This window comes from Hippocampus comes, unplaced genomic scaffold, assembly GCF_001891065.2.
Source record: "Hippocampus comes isolate QL1 unplaced genomic scaffold, H_comes_QL1_v1.1 scaffold261, whole genome shotgun sequence".
Taxonomy (NCBI): domain Eukaryota; kingdom Metazoa; phylum Chordata; class Actinopteri; order Syngnathiformes; family Syngnathidae; genus Hippocampus; species Hippocampus comes.
The window spans coordinates 4,515,858-4,531,526 of NW_017805824.1; the positions used below are offsets into that span (position 1 = coordinate 4,515,858).

The window sequence follows — 15,669 nt, forward strand, 5'->3', positions numbered from 1 at the left end:
TATATATATATCTTTTTTAATTATTTTTTTAAACACAAGAATCTACATATACAGAGTGTACTGTATGTTTTTGCTACCACTCCCCCACTGAATAATCTGATACAAGGAAGTAAGGGACATTTGTTGGTCAAAAACACAAATCTTTAACACGTTACAGATTACAGTTTGCTTCGCTCGTGCACTTACATTGTTTCCAAGGACTTCGTGTCGCTTTCCACAAATATAACACTTAACTATTTAATTGTAAATCTATCGAGAATAAATGTACCACCCATGGGCACTCAGTGTATTTCAATATATTTTGCTTTGGAAATAATAACCAATCCGACGTTAACTTTCGTGTATATGTAAACGTATGTATATTTTCATCCCTAAGTGGCATGTGATCGCCATCCATCAAATGCACGTGCGAGTGCTCCCTGGCCGGAACCTTTTTATCTGTTTCGTTGTTTCTAAGGGGAACAATTTCAGCGTCTTTCTATTTGTACACTGAACTTTATTGTTCGTTGGAATTCGTTGTGTATTTTCGTGGTATGCTCAGGTATGTTTTCAGAAGATGTACTTGGTTGTTCCTTCCTGCTTTGTTGTTTCCAGGTTTTGTGAATACCAACTTGCATCGAGTCATGTCTTGTTATTATTATGCACGCGAGTTGTTGACGCTTTCTATAGTGCCCCACACAGCCGAGGAGGCCTAATGTAACAAACGTAAACAACAGGGACGCCTTTTCAGCATTTAATCCATGTCCTTGATATTCATAAAGGTCCATTTACTAGTAGCCTATGCTCTTTTTCGGTTACCATGTAAATAAACAATTCACTGCACTTTGAAAAAGAAAAGGGTTCAATATAACGACAGTCTTACTAGTCCCCCCGCCCCCACAACTCGTGCCACTTTGGCTTACTAGTACGCAATAATACATTACTGTATAGTAAACTACCGTGCTAAACTAGGAACAGATATTAGGTCCAACTTGTAGGGATGAGTCACGCGCTAGTAGCTTTCTGCACCAAGTAGCGCCTACTAGTCTGCCACATTTGTCCAGCTACTGAGTCGAAATGTTTAATACAGAAACCAAAAAAAAAACAATTGAAATGAAGTCACTCCTTTGTTTTACTTGTGTAACCGTGTGAGTCGCCCCACTAGTGTGCTTAATTTTCTTTGGAATAAAAACGGAGCATTTAGTTTATCTTTATAGAAAGCCAGTTAAGCATTTATTTGATATCCTTGATAATCAACTAAAGGTACATGTGCCACTACATGGACTCACTAGTAGTCAGGTCAACTTTGACATACAAGTAGGACATTGACATGTTACTTGAAGTGAAGCATTAAAGTGAGGAACTATGCAAAAAAAAAAAAAAGAATTTTAGATGGGGCAAATACTTTTGCATGTAACTGAACATACATATAATAGTTGCTATTTTCCACATGTTAACCAGAGTCTCATTCATTTCAGAATGTGTGAAACTACGAAAAAACAGAAAAGTTCAGAGGAGGTGTTCACGCACATGTTTTCCTCCGAGGACCAAGAGCACCAGCAGGATGTGAACAGGCCGGCTGATCTTCCTCCAATCACGGAGGACTGCAGAGGTCACGGAGGAGGCAACCATCAAGGAGGAGACAGAAGGTAGAGTTGTGCAACCTATCGATATACTGTATTTTCACGACCATATGGTGCGCCGTATTAAAAGGCATCGTATCAGTTACGGGTGCTATTTCTGTATTTAACACATACACAAGACACATTGTATTTTTAGACACAGACATGGTAAAACTTAAAAAATACGGTAGCATGTCAGGATGCCCGTTGGACGTCTTCCTGGTGAGGTGTTCCGGGTATGTCCCACTGGGAGGAGGCCTCGAGGTCGACCAAGGACACCCTCCCGATTGAGAGAAGGAAGTCTGGGCTTAAGTTCCTGCCCTTGTAACTCAACCTCGGATAGGAAGAAGAGAATGATGATGATCGTTTTATATTTCCATTCATTTCAGTGTGTAACGATGACTAGAGAAATGAGTATTTTGAGTTCCAAGCATGGTCACTGAACAAATTAAACTTATCAGTCAAGGTACCACTGTATTGGTAATTATCACTGTATTGGTAATTTTACATCTCCTTCATTCCAGAATGAGTGAAACCATGGAAGAAGAACAAAGTTACGAGGAAATGTTCGCTCAAAGATATTCCTCCGAGGATGAAGAGTACCAGCGGTATGTGAACAGGCCAGCTGATCCTCCTCCTATCGTGGAGGAGTGGAGAGGTCGTGGCGGAGGAAACTATCAAGCAAGAGACAGAAGGTAGAGTTGGGAACAATAATATATTTCATAGATATGGTGTAAAATGTCCATCATGACATAGCAGTATACAGTTCATATCCTGGATTTTTATCATATCTATACTTTATGTGTATTATCTTATGGATACTTTGCCAGGCATACTTTAATGTTACTTGAAGCACTGTTGTATGTATTTTCAAAGTACAGTCATACCTCAGTTTTCGACCATAATCCGTTCCAGAAGGCTGTTCGAAAAGCGATTTGTTCGAAACCCGAAACTATTTTATTCGCCCATGATTAGGGGCTAATACACTTTGCAGAAATAACATCAACAACAGTCAGATTTGCGTAACTCACAACAAACACGTCTGATCACAATGAACGCTACACGTTGAAGCGTCACTTTCTCGTGTAAGGAAGCCAAGAGGAGTCAAGTGGCGTATTCGGGTTTGCTCAGTTTGGTCGAAAACCGGTTTTCGGTCGTAATCTGAGGTGTAAAAATGTCGAATTTTCTGGTTGACAGTAATTCCTTGGACTTAACTGCATTCCTTAAAATGGTAATACATGTACTACAATACAGTCGAGTGCTATTTAGTATTTTTGGGGTGGCGCTGGAACGGATTAATAACATTTCCATTCATTTCAGTGTGTATCAATGATTGAGAGAGAACTGTTTTGAGTTCCAAGCATGGTCATAGCAGTTAAACTTGTAAGTCTAAACAACACTGTAAAAAGACAAGAAAAATTAATGTGATATGATAATCATTACAAACTGTGATTTTTAATTTTTACCGTTAATTTAAAAAAGTCTAATTAAAATAAGCACGTTATTATTGTTTAAGATTGTGGTTATTGCATTCCTGACCAGAATTTTTTTTTTGTTTTTAAACAAGATCAGTTGTTGATTTCTTTGCCTACCTGCAGGTACCAGGACCATCAAGGAGGTCGCGGCTGGGGGGGGAACCGCCCTGGTAGAGGAGAGCATTACAGGCATCAGCAAGACAAAGACCAGTACGGGGGCTATGATCGTGGGTCTCAGTCAAACTCCCATCAGGAAAACTACTCGCATTATCATCGGCCGATGAGTTATGACAGATACTGATCTCTGTTATGAGGATTTCATCATTTGTATAAATAGCAATGTTGTATCTGTTAGTTTGTTTTATGACGTCTTGCCAGTCTCATACAGTGACAGAAATGTTTGTTTTCGTCATGAGTTTATGGTATAAATGTAAATTTGACCCATAAAAAACAGGAATACTTTCACAAATACGCCGCTTGAAGGGGGGTGGGGAGATTTATCTTGCCTGTTATTATTGTATGCAAGTTGGTAAATACATGATGTAATTAGGCATTTTAGTGAAGATTGTAAGTGAACTGTTTTAACCGTAATCAAACACGACTTCAAATGAAATGAAGCATATGGCTTTGTGCTCGTTTTCAAGCTTGTCGAAGCTGCTCACGATGTACCATTTTCAATAAAGTGGTACCCTGATTTACCAGAGAAGTTTTTGAAATTACAAACCATTGTTTTTGTTTTTTTGCTTCGTTTGGTGCGAGGCAAATCTTTTTTTTTTTTTCTTTTTTAAACAGGCCGGGCTTGCACACTTCCAAGTATCGTCGATTTTGCCCGTCCAGACTTCTGGCACACCCACTATGCCTAACCCGGTAGTTCATGTGCAACCACCAAAGAAGCATGATTCGGTGAAACATGAAGGTGGTGATGTGTGCGCAGTTCATCTCACCAGCATCTATCAAAATATATCAAATAAAAACAAATGGTTCTAAATCAAACTTACGATTGCTACCATTACAATGACTAGTTGTGAGTGGCACTTTCAGACAAACTCCAAGCCACCAGGACAAGTCCGCAGCTGTGCTGCCACCCACTCGTCACCAACAGAGACAGGAAGTAATTCAGCGAATCAAAACGTGCATTTTAATATTTTACCTTCCAAAGGCATGAGACTTAAAGCCTCTGTTGTGCGGAAGAGAAAAATGTTTGAGTCACTTCCAGAATGTCCGCTCCAACACATTTGACAGGGAACTCAAGTATGATACAGGAGGGTGTTTTCACTCCTGTCCCATCCCACTCCCAGAGAACAAATTTCATCCTGGTCCTGAAGCATAGTTTGTGGGGGTGGGGGGGAATTCTGCCCCATACAGTCACAATGAAAACGATTCCCAACCTGTTTGCTCACATTCAGCGTGACTCTCACTCCCATATCGCTCCCATTTTGGAGGTCAGCTTCATAAAAACAAACCAACCAAAAAAAAATAAAGTTGCACTTCACTCATTTATTCAACCGCTTGTCGCCCCATTTCTCCTCATGGACTCTCACTATTTTGTGCAACTTATTTTTTCCTACCGCTCTACACCAACTTTTGCACTGTTAGCACTGGTGCTACCAACTTTTTCACTTGGTCACACCAGGACAGGATTTGGTCGCACCCTTTTTTTGATGCGGTACAGCATGTCCATATTTGCTGACGTCAAGTCATCTCAATGGGCATACCTTAGTTTGGAATGATCTAAAGATTGACAGTGACTCAAGATGTATTTGCTAAATATTTTGCTGTTCTAAGAACACCGACTGGCTGTTTAGCCTTTCTCACGTCAGATACTGTGACACGCCTTCCTACTTGTTAGAAAGGTATAACTTGTGACCCCATTCAATGTCCATGACATTTTAATTAGTACGTCATTCATGCATTATGCGAGGTGGCGAGCGAGGAAAAACAGTCGAGAGAGCAGCGGTAGTAGCAAAAGGAGCCACGACAATCCCCTCGGCCTGTCTGGCAGCCTGTCAGACTTTGTGTGGCCTGTTGGGGATGATGCAAAGTGACAGCCGTGGAGACAGTGTGCTGGGGGCCATGTCCTTGGTGGAGACTACAATCATCGGTCTCTCCCCGACCCACGTCTAAAGTCACACACGCAAAACACACACACCCCGCATGCAGCCCCTGCAGCACTCTGTGACCTACATCTGGTGTTGGAAAGTGCAGTGGGGGGTTAAGGTTGGTCCAGGCCAGTGCAGCGTTCACGCAGCATGTGACACGTGTGAATAGCAAAGTAGTTTTGCTCTGCACTCTCCACTGAAATAAACACCCCCCCCCCAGCTTCCTATAGATGTATAGCAGTGAATAGAAGTGCAGTCAATCGTAAGGCTTTACACTCGTGCATACTCTCGGACTAAAGAAGAAAGAAGACTTTTATTGCTTTGCTCGTTCGACTGCACTGTAAATTAATCATGCAGACGCTCAGGTCATCCGTGTAAAGACAGTGCTCTCTGCTTGTTATTCTGATTATATCTTGGGGCGGGGGGGCATGCAGAATACTCACGCTATATTGGTCATTCCGGAAATGTCAGCATTTCATACTTTTTGGGGTTTTCAGAAAAGAGGGAAAGAAACCATCATATCATTTGATTTGTCCTTCTTACTCAACAGTAGGGTCGAGGTGGGTGAGATGCCCCCGTCCATAATTCCCTTCCTGATCACTAGATGGAGCCAATTTTAATCTCAGGTCTTTCCCTGTACCATAGCGGCCTTGTTAAACTTGAAATCCGAAGAATTGTTATTGAAGTAAGTTGAATATTTTGAAACTACAAAATAAGCCTCTGTCTGTTTGTGTGTGTGTTTTAAGGATATGCCTACATAAACGTGTTTTTAAATATTAACGGGATTCTTGCAGAGGACACCAAATACTCCCCCCCACCCACCCAAAAAAATATGTGAAACTGGAAAAGTATGACTTCGTGTTGTAGGGGACATCTTCTTCCTCTAGGGGAGTTGTTGTGGGAGCCTTCACCAGGCCATGGGGTAAGATGCCCCACAGACGAAGAACCATTCACGCTCACAATATCCATTTATAAGATATCACTGATAAAACAAAATGATTAAACAATTACAAGGAAGACAGACAAAATTAACAAAATCATACCGCAAAAAAGGGTATAATTTACCCAGTGGAAATGGCAATCAAAGGAAGCTAATCCGTGTTTTGGCCAATAAACTCAATCGGTGAGAATGCTTTACACGTGATTCACCAGCTCCAGGGCCACTCCTGCTGTTAATCACACATTTCTATATACAGTATGTTCATACGTTAATTAATTAATAGTCAGTCATGTATCATTAAAATACAGCATACATAACTCCCACCAGCTGGACACACGCACAACATGCCCCTGCACCTTAATGTTGCCGTGAAGTCGACTGGAAAGAAATACATATCACACCTAGAACATTTTGTACATCCTGTACAGTACATTCAATGGGGGAGGGGGGGGCATGACAAATTGAGCAGAACTGAGTGCCGCTGATTAAAAATGAATGCTTAAATGGATCAGGAAAGCCTCCACGCTGACACAAAACACTGGATGAATGTAAACAAATCAAAATAATCATCAGTCATTGAGGCTTTGATAAATTAAAAAAAATATCAATTTCAGGTAACCTGAAAGTCATTTAGATTCTTAGACAGTACTGTAATTTAGATGCTTAGATTCTTATGGAGAGGTTGTGGGCACAAAATATTTTCTTCTTCCTGGGGGGGGTTAACGGAAATTACAGAAGCACTGCCTTAAATGCAAGTGTCAATTAATTAGTATTCTGTACTCAATAGCCTACAATGTACTTTAAGGTTTTTGAGAAGGTTTTTGAAGCTTATTCCCAGCCTAAAAGAAAATTCAATGTGACTACAGTACTGTACCAACCACCGTCTATTATCGTACGGCAGGCCTCTACCCTAAACTTAGCATTTCCATAAAAGGCTCTCGATTTGCTTATCCAGTTGTTCAGTCGGAAGCTCATACATTTGTATTGAATGGCCACAAATTCGCATTTTATAGACACGTTATCTTTCTATTGTTTTGACAATAGTTATTTAAAGTTCAATGTGGCCCACTCCTAACTTTGAGCAACTGCTCCTCCAAAGGTCTCAGTTGACATTGATTAATAATGATACAGTGATGACATTAAATGCACCCAGGATAAATCATCTTGGCCCTCTTCCCTCCACCATACAGAAAATAAGAATTTTGCTAATGTAGGACCACTGTCGTCATTTTTGCTTGTCTTTTTTTTTTTTTTTTTTTTGAAAAATAGTTGCGAGATGGGACAAAAAAGGCGCTAAATATAGCAAACACGTCAGTTAGGTTGGCAACACTGCAGGCACAAGTCTACATGTATGCAAATAAAAGCGCAACTTTCAAAATAGAAGCAGTACACTGGGTCTTGCCAATGGATAGATGGCCGTGTCTGTATGATTAAAAGAAAGAGAGAAAAGGAAAGAAAAAAAGAGACGGGCTAACATCAAAAGCCATCTCATTGGGAGCTACAGTAAACAAATTCTTTCAAGTCTGTAATACAAAATGAAGCTGTTCTTTTAATTTCAAAGAAGTGCCAAGCAAACATGTATGAATTACAGCAGGTAACAGTAACAAAGTTACACAAAACACGCTGAGTTGATGGAAGCAGTACGTAGCATGTACATATACTTACAGACTTAAGTACATTTGCATATATTGTATCCTTTTGCAAAGTACTCAGCAAAGATATATGGAAAGCTGTTTTAGCATTTCTTCAGAATCCTTGACATCCAGCTTACAGGGTATCTTTAACGGCCCCATTCAAGGTATTGATGGGGAAACGGAGCAATCTTGTCAAGTTTGATACATATCTGGTGTTGCCATCTTTGTGTCTAGTCTTGTATTCGCCAAAACAGCATGGCTGCAATACCCTTGGCTTATTTTAACGCAAGGCGCCATGCTTGGAACGGCCTTGACACCCACCAGTTGCTATTGAGGGATACGCCAGATCGTTATTGTTGTCATATAAAGTCCTTACGGGCTGGAGTCATACCTCAATCGCCATTTGTTAACCATTTAACCCCTGAATCCACACAAATGGATTACTACCGTAATTGTACTTTTACTGAAAAACATGGCATACAGTCCAAAAAAATGTAACCTCCAATTTTATCATGATAGTAAATGAGGTACACTTTTTTTGAGTGCTTTATCTGTGTGTGTGTGTGTGTGTGTGTGTGTATAACTCGATTCAGGAACTGCTCAATTGGTGTTATTTTCTCCACTGTCCAATTTGAGTCACCTCTAATTCGTGTTTGGCCCCAATGCTTATGCTTAATTTTTCACTTGTTATTGAGATGTCCACATGCTTTGCATTCCACCATGATAGCGCACAGGTACTGCCAAACGGCAATATTCTATTAATATCAATATTGATCAAGCCTCACCTTTCAACGATACTACGTCACGACTTTGCTTCCTGCAGACCAAGGGGGAGCAAGTACCAATCCAATTGCAATGACGTTGGGACATTCTGTTAAACATAAATAAAAGCAGAATACATTTGCAATTGATGTTCAACCTATATTTAATTAAATGCACTACAAAGACAAGATATTTAATATTCAAACTGATAACCATTGTTTTCAGCATACAATCATTAACTTTGAATTTTAAGGCTGCAACATGTTGCAAAAACCTGGGACAGGTGGCTAAAAAGACTGAGGAAGTTGAGGAACGCTCATCAAATACTGGAGCTGTTTGGAACATCCCACAGGTGAAGAGGCTATTTGGGAACAGCGGTGTGCCATGATTAAATATAAAAGGAGCAGAATTGCTCAGTCATTCACAAGTTAGGGTGAAGTTTACCTCTTTGTGAACAACTGCGTGAGGAAAATCATGAAGCGGTTTCAGGGCAATATTCCTCAACGTACAATTGCAAGGAATTTAGGGATGCAAGAGACAAGGCCGAAAACCAACATTGAACGTCCGTGGCCTTCGATCCCTCAGGCGGCACTGCATCAAACTCCAATGTCAATGTGTAAAGGATTATCACCACCCAGGATCAGGGACCACATCAGAAAATCAAAGTCAATATAGTTTGGCACTACATCCGTAAGTGCAACTTAAAACTCTACTGTGCAAATCAGCAGTCATTTATCAAGTCCCAGACTTCTCTGGGCCCAAGCCCATCCAAGATGGACTGATGCAAAGTGGAAAAGTGTTCCATGGTCGGATGAGTTCATATTTCAAATTGTTTTCGGAAATTGTGGACGTCGTGTCCTCCAGGCCAAAGAGGGAAAGAACCATATGGGCTGTTATGGCAAAGTTCAAAAGCCAGCATCTGTGAAGGTATGGGGCTTTGTTAGTGCCAATGGCATGAGAAACCATTCTCATGCTGAGAGGTACCTACAAGTTTTGGAGACACATATGCTGCCATTCTAGTTTGTTTTGGCAAGATAATGCCAAACAACATTATGCATGTGTTACAACAGCGTGGCAACGAAGTAAAAGAGGGCAGGTAAAGGAGTGCAGGTATTAGGCTGGCCTGCCTGCAGTCCAGACACGTTCCATTGAAAATTTGTGGCGCATTATGAAGCGTAAAATACGTCAACGGAGACAGTTGAACAGCTGAAGCTGTACATCAAGCAAAAATAGGAAAGAATTCCACCTACAAAGCTTCAACAATGAGTGTCCTCAGTTCCAAAACGTTTTTTTGAACATTGTTAAAAGGTGATGTAACACACTGGTAAACAATATAATGTCCTAGCTTTTTTGGAACGTTTTGCAGGCATAAAATTCAAAGTTAAGGATTCTTTGGCAAAACAATGAACCGAGTCAGTTTGAACATCTTGTTTTTGTAGTCTATTCAATTAAATATAGGTTGAAGATGATTTGCAAATCATTGTACTGTTTTTATTTATATTTACGTGTCATCTTCATTGGAATTGGTTTGTATGTCTGCACGCGTTAGCTGCCACGGCGTCTTGGACAGAAATGTCCCGCGAGCGATTATGAGCTTGCTTTATACTACCAGTATAACCGAAATGTGTTTGGATTCACTTTTCCTTGATGAACCATGTTGATTTTTTCATCTGACAACCACAGGCACCCTTTAAGGTCAATGTACTAGTACGCCCTTTATTGTCACTAATACGCCAATTCAGTACAAGTAACTATTGTATGACATCTCCGCACACCCGGGCAACTCATACTAGTGAGGAAAAACTATACACTTGTTTACAGCTCTGCGACTGGTACTACTTGTGAAGCACTAGATGTTAACTAGCCGAATTTTAAACAATACAATACACCCTGATTTATATAGCGCTTTCACAACAGCTACAGCAGTAACAAAGCGTTTTACAAAACAGTTAACATATGTTACATATACTATTTTTGGGGGGGGGGGGTGACTGATATTGGCAGACTCCAAAAGAACCCAATACCTTAAAATAAGGCCTATATTTTTCTTTTTTCAAACTGTTTAAAAAATTCCATAAAAAGTTTAACAACAAAAAAATAAGGCCTATATCGGCCCGATACCGATACCTGGTATTGGTACTCGCCGATTCCTACTATTGGGGACAAAGACCGAACTAGTACTTCAACCCTGAGCTGGATATCAAGGAATATCAAATAAATACTCAAACGGCTTTTCAGAACAACTGAAAGTGTGGTGTTGTTGACAACTGGTGGCTGACTCTGAAGCTTGAGTCATTCAAGACTAACAAGAGCACTAGCAGCTTGTGGGGGACAACATTCGCTTGTTTGCCTCCAGCTAAGTCTGCAGTCTTTATTAGAAGGAGAACATTTGCTTTTTCTCATCATTTACATATTTACATCTAATAACATTGAAGCAGGAAGTGGCATTGATTTTTTTTTTAACCTCTGTCGCATGGAACAATCTTTGTGTCTGTGCATTTCGCTATAAACAAGCTGCCACTCAGTGTTCATTCCCTGGGATTACGAAGCACAAAACGATTCAAGCGATGCGAAGTCTTCCTACGTCAATCTATGTATAGTAAATAATTTCTGGTATCTGTCCGTCCTCCACCGAGGTACCGTTATTGTTTCCGGGGGATTTGAAAAAGACAAATGTTGTCTTCGTCCCTGTTGCTGACTCCTGGGTGACTTTCTTCAACCCCTTCGTGCCATAGTGGGAGTCAGGTCCCTAAATAAAAAATGATCAAACATGATGAATCTTCACTGGTTGATTGGCAGTTGAAAGTTGATGTTGGAAAGGCGTCTCACCTTTAAGGTGGCGCATGCGGTATAGCTGATATTAGGAAGGATTTCCACAGGCTCTGTGAACATTACTCTGAAGGTGTTCGATGTGCCGTCACAACTGAATCCTGTGTCGTTCTGTCCCACAGTGAGGTGTTTGTCGCTCTCCATTATCTACCAAAAAAAAAAAACAGCAACAAGCTCAGTTTTTTTCAGCGAATAACGGATGACAAATTTAAAAAAAAAAAGGGTGAAGAGGGAACTGTGAAAATGTCAAACTGCGAATATGCAGGGGTTCACTGTAAAACATTGTGAAGTGTTCCAACAGTGCTGCAAAGTAACAGGTTTGATATTTTGAATCAAATTGCTGGTTGGTTGTTGATTAGGGTTAAATTTCCATGGCAAATTAAGCGGGGGAATTTGGGAAATATTCCCAATTTTAAACATTCCATAAGAATTGAAAATAAATTGTGAAGTGAAATGATGTGTTTTCACCTCATCTTAAAGGGATGGCCATATGAATATATTAAGAATTCATGTCTTGAATCAAATGAGGCAAAACGAAGTGTGCTGCTACTAAACAGCTATTTGAGTGAGTCTCCACGTGTTTGTAGAAATATGTCCTTCAGAACATTAAAATTGTACATTGTGTATGAACCATTGTCAAACTAAAGCGGAAATAACGAAGGCGACAGATGGGAATAAATATGACATTTAATAAGCATTAACTCACTCAGCGAGAACGCAGTTGACATTTTACTACATTGTCAGGAAGGCGATTTTACGACTGGAAGTTATGTTTATCAAAGGTGAAGTGTGTCCGTTGCGGTTTATTTCGGGCACTGTGTAATGCATGCATTTCATACTAAAAATTCTAGCGCCCAGACTCCAAACTGCCAACACATTGCATCACGTGTCATGCCAATGACACCACGCATTAAAAACACGGCAGCGTTACCTGTATGTTGACCTGATAGTCCGTGTGTCCATGGATGGAACCGTACAGACCAAAGCCCACAATGGATATTCGTCTACTGACGTTGAATCTAAAGAGACATTGATAGAAGCAGTTGTCTATTAACTGGTCAAGCTCGCATTTATTAGATTGACCGTGTTGTCATCTCACCTGATTCTGTCACTGGTACCGCTGTAGCCCCATCGACTCTCGACATGCTGAAATCTATTAATGCTGCATTCTTCTCCACGAAGGCAGCAGCGGGGCCTGTCATTGTTGCTGGGCCGTGGTTTGGGGTTTGCTTAAAGGTGTAAAAAAAAAAAAAAAACACATTTCACACCCCCTGATTGAACACATTTCCAGACGAGGCACTTGTTGCATAAGAAAGAATATGACGCCTGGACACACCAGGAACATGATCAACATTGACGTACTTTTAGATTTGAACTGAGAAAAAAAAACATATTTATTGTATTGTATCACATTACATGGTACATGTGTGCTCAAAACAGTGGCCAGTGAGTATGTACTTAGCTTACCTGTAGGAAACTTCTCCACACTCATGAGCGGGAAGCGGATGAGCGGTAGGGCTTTTCCAAGTACCTTCTGTTTGTTCTCCGAGGTGGCTGGAAGCTGTTGTCTGCTGCACTCGGCTTCGGCCCAGTGTACCACAGCCTCAAAGAGACGATTCTCCCTGATGTTCAACGTGTCTCTTTCGAGAACTGTGCAGAGAGTGTCTACAGCACACAAAATCAAAATTAAGTCTTCCAGAACAAGCAACACTTGTTGGAAACCTTACTTTGGTAGAAGGCTCGCTTACCAAGGTCAATACCAGTAAACCCCTCTGTATTTACTGCCTCTGCAGTGCTTTTGTCTATGGTGTCTAAACAGAGGCTGGAAATCTGAGGGTCATCAAATAACCTTGCCTGGAAACACAAGAGTATCATACATTTATTTTTCGATACATCAAACCTGTAAACAGGAAAAAAAACCCATCTTGAACCTGCTTTTGATAATTTACCATTCATGTTTAAATTGTATTCAGGTTTCATACGCTTTCAAAGTTTCTATTCAAGCATTCAAGAAATATTTTCAGGGATTTCCAACACATCTGAGGTGCACCCATAAATAAATGCATATTCAAACTGGAAAGTTATATTCTGCAATAGCAGATGCAGTGGACTTGTTCATGAAACAACATATGACAGATGACATGTTTTATGTCAGGCTGTCTTAGTATTGACAAGAAATAGTTGCAATAAAGTCAGTGTGACGAAGTTCAGTTCTCCCTGAGTGACGGTGTGAGTGTGAATGGCTGTTGGTCTCTATGAGCCCTGTGATTGACTGGCAACCAGTCCAAGGTCTTTCCCACCTGTAGCCCAGTCAGGTGTGATCAATTTTCAGTCTCCCTCAAAATTCATAAAATTAGCAATCTGTCTCAAATTTTCAGGGAAAATGCCTCCAAAACTCTAGAATATGACAATACCTTACACTACTAACTGCAGCCACGAATGTCTGCATAACATTTGTCAAGAAAATGGACTTTAAGCTTGGTCATGTGACAAGTACATTCAGAAAGTGAAAGCATAAACCTGCGTGAGGAACATGAATGCGTTGTCTGCTTTCAGGTGCTTGCTGACAAACTCCACACAGTGAGTGGCCAGAGCGGGGACAGCGTATTTCTTGGCTATGTTCAGAGTGGACATCACAGTTCCTGGACCGATGTGAACATCATCCGAATACAAGAACCTGTGCAAAAGAACAGAGAAAACTTTGCAGTGATCAACGCGCACAACAGTCTCACAATTTCTTTTTTAAAACTGTTCGTTATAACTAGAACAAAACAGCGCTGGGCAGAGGTACCATCTTCATTTGAGATAGGGCTGCAACTATGAAATATTTTTAGAAGTGATTATTCAAACAATTATCCTGTCAATTAATCAGACATAAATAGCTTTATTAACCCTTTCAGGGACAGCGGTTACTACAGTGGACAGCTTATCGTGTTATGAGGTTACAGGGTGCCTGAAAGGGTTAAATACAAAATGCACATGTGAGATGCAAGTATTATTTTTGTCAACTGGGGGTCACCATCCTTACACTCTCCTGTCTGTGACTTTGGGTGTGTGTGTGGCTTAAAAAAGCGAGGCCTGGCCTAGTGAATGCCGTGGGAGTCAACAAATGAGAGTGTAGCGCTGGCTATTGTGAGGTCAAATTTGCGGCTGGCTGTTAACTGGCTCACCATTCGCCAGTCTGCATGTTGACTGCTTTGGCTTCACTTGTGGCGACAGCAAACACGGACGTGCCGGTTACGTGTTTATTTTGAAACTATTTGCTCAATTAAGCGATTACAAGCGCACCGGCGGCTGTGTCTATCCTTTACCACTTGTGGGGGTTGGGGGGCATGAAAATAATGTTGGTAGGCTATGTAAAATTAGCCAACCTCGATACCTTGTGATGGAGGTAGTAGACATGCTGTTAGGTTGCGTTAGCGTAACGGATGCCAGCTTGAGCCTCTCTCCTCGAAACCTGAAAAGAGGGCATTGGCAGCCCAAGGTTTTACCTCAGCTCAGCAGTGAGCGCTCTGCGTTTCCAAGCTGGTGACGCGATGGAAGCTCGGGTTCAATCCCCATGTATGCCGCAGGGTAAAGATGGCAACTGTTATATTAGTTCTGCTTTGCAGTCGCCATACTCCAATTAGAATGTATTGTTTAAGCATGACAACTTGGACAGTCTCTGTCTTTTGCGAACTCTTCTCTTGGCTTGTAGCCATTGCTACAATTTATTTTTATATGGAGTGGAGCATGAGTCCAAACATTAGTTAGTGTGGAAAAATGATCACTGCAAAGCTTTGAGGCAGAAATAAGTGGTAGTTTTTCTTCCACTTGTTTTGTCACAAATTCCTCAAGTTTCAGCCTTAGTTTCGAATAAATGTCTGAAATTCAAAATGAAACTAAGATGGCACAGATAGAATTCCATAGTCAGGCACTATTCGTTTCCTATCTATATCTGAAGGACAATTCTATGTCTTTTAGAGCAGGGGTCCCCAACCTTTTTTGCCCCACGGACCGGTTTATGTCAGACAATATTTTCAGGGACCGGCATTTAAGGTGTGGCGGAAATAATACAACAAAATAATATGGTATGAGCTGCATGGAAACTGTGGTGTTTTCGAAATATCATAATAAACACAAGGAGCGTCTAATCTGGCCGCAACACTCTCTCTGATCGCTATGGTAATGTTTAATGCCTTCAAAATACGATACAACGCAAATTCAAAGTGCATGAAAATGACGACTCACCACAGCCCCGAGCTTGATTTTCTGCAACCAGATGGTCCCATCTCGGGGTAATAGGAGACAATGACACCTCAAGTGTGTGTTTTATGTGCAGTCTACTTC

General features: G+C 40.9%; 3 protein-coding genes across 3 annotated transcripts in view; 1 reads left to right on the top strand and 2 right to left on the bottom strand.

The window, feature by feature from the left end:
• Nucleotides 1-318, bottom strand: part of homer2 (homer scaffold protein 2) — a 27,774-nt gene extending 27,456 nt beyond the window's left edge. The window contains exon 1 of the mRNA XM_019886520.1: nucleotides 187-318. Coding sequence (XP_019742079.1) covers nucleotides 187-188 — 2 coding nt within the window. The 5' untranslated portion in view covers nucleotides 189-318. The remainder of the gene's footprint in view (nucleotides 1-186) is intronic.
• A 103-nt stretch (nucleotides 319-421) lies between these two features.
• ramac (RNA guanine-7 methyltransferase activating subunit) lies at nucleotides 422-3,771 on the top strand. The gene is made up of 4 exons (XM_019886528.1): nucleotides 422-541; nucleotides 1,458-1,628; nucleotides 2,126-2,296; nucleotides 3,200-3,771. The coding sequence occupies exons 1-4, from the start codon at nucleotides 534-536 to the stop codon at nucleotides 3,375-3,377; spliced, it is 528 nt and encodes a 175-aa protein (XP_019742087.1). The 5' UTR covers nucleotides 422-533; the 3' UTR covers nucleotides 3,378-3,771.
• Nucleotides 3,772-10,493: 6,722 nt separating this feature from the next.
• The window catches only part of LOC109525753 (BTB/POZ domain-containing protein 1), a 7,604-nt gene continuing 2,428 nt past the window's right edge, over nucleotides 10,494-15,669 (bottom strand). The window contains exons 2-8 of the mRNA XM_019886515.1: nucleotides 13,861-14,017; nucleotides 13,089-13,194; nucleotides 12,808-13,005; nucleotides 12,440-12,569; nucleotides 12,272-12,359; nucleotides 11,341-11,487; nucleotides 10,494-11,260 (exon numbers count right to left, since the gene is read on the bottom strand). Coding sequence (XP_019742074.1) covers nucleotides 11,102-11,260; nucleotides 11,341-11,487; nucleotides 12,272-12,359; nucleotides 12,440-12,569; nucleotides 12,808-13,005; nucleotides 13,089-13,194; nucleotides 13,861-14,017 — 985 coding nt within the window. The 3' untranslated portion in view covers nucleotides 10,494-11,101. The remainder of the gene's footprint in view (nucleotides 11,261-11,340; nucleotides 11,488-12,271; nucleotides 12,360-12,439; nucleotides 12,570-12,807; nucleotides 13,006-13,088; nucleotides 13,195-13,860; nucleotides 14,018-15,669) is intronic.

Excerpts from the sequence above, each read along its gene's own strand:
- ramac (XM_019886528.1), top strand. Across the intron at positions 1,629-2,125 it reads CATCAAGGAGGAGACAGAAG|AATGAGTGAAACCATGGAAG; the intron begins GTAGAGTTGTGC and ends CCTTCATTCCAG. Across the intron at positions 2,297-3,199 it reads TATCAAGCAAGAGACAGAAG|GTACCAGGACCATCAAGGAG; the intron begins GTAGAGTTGGGA and ends GCCTACCTGCAG.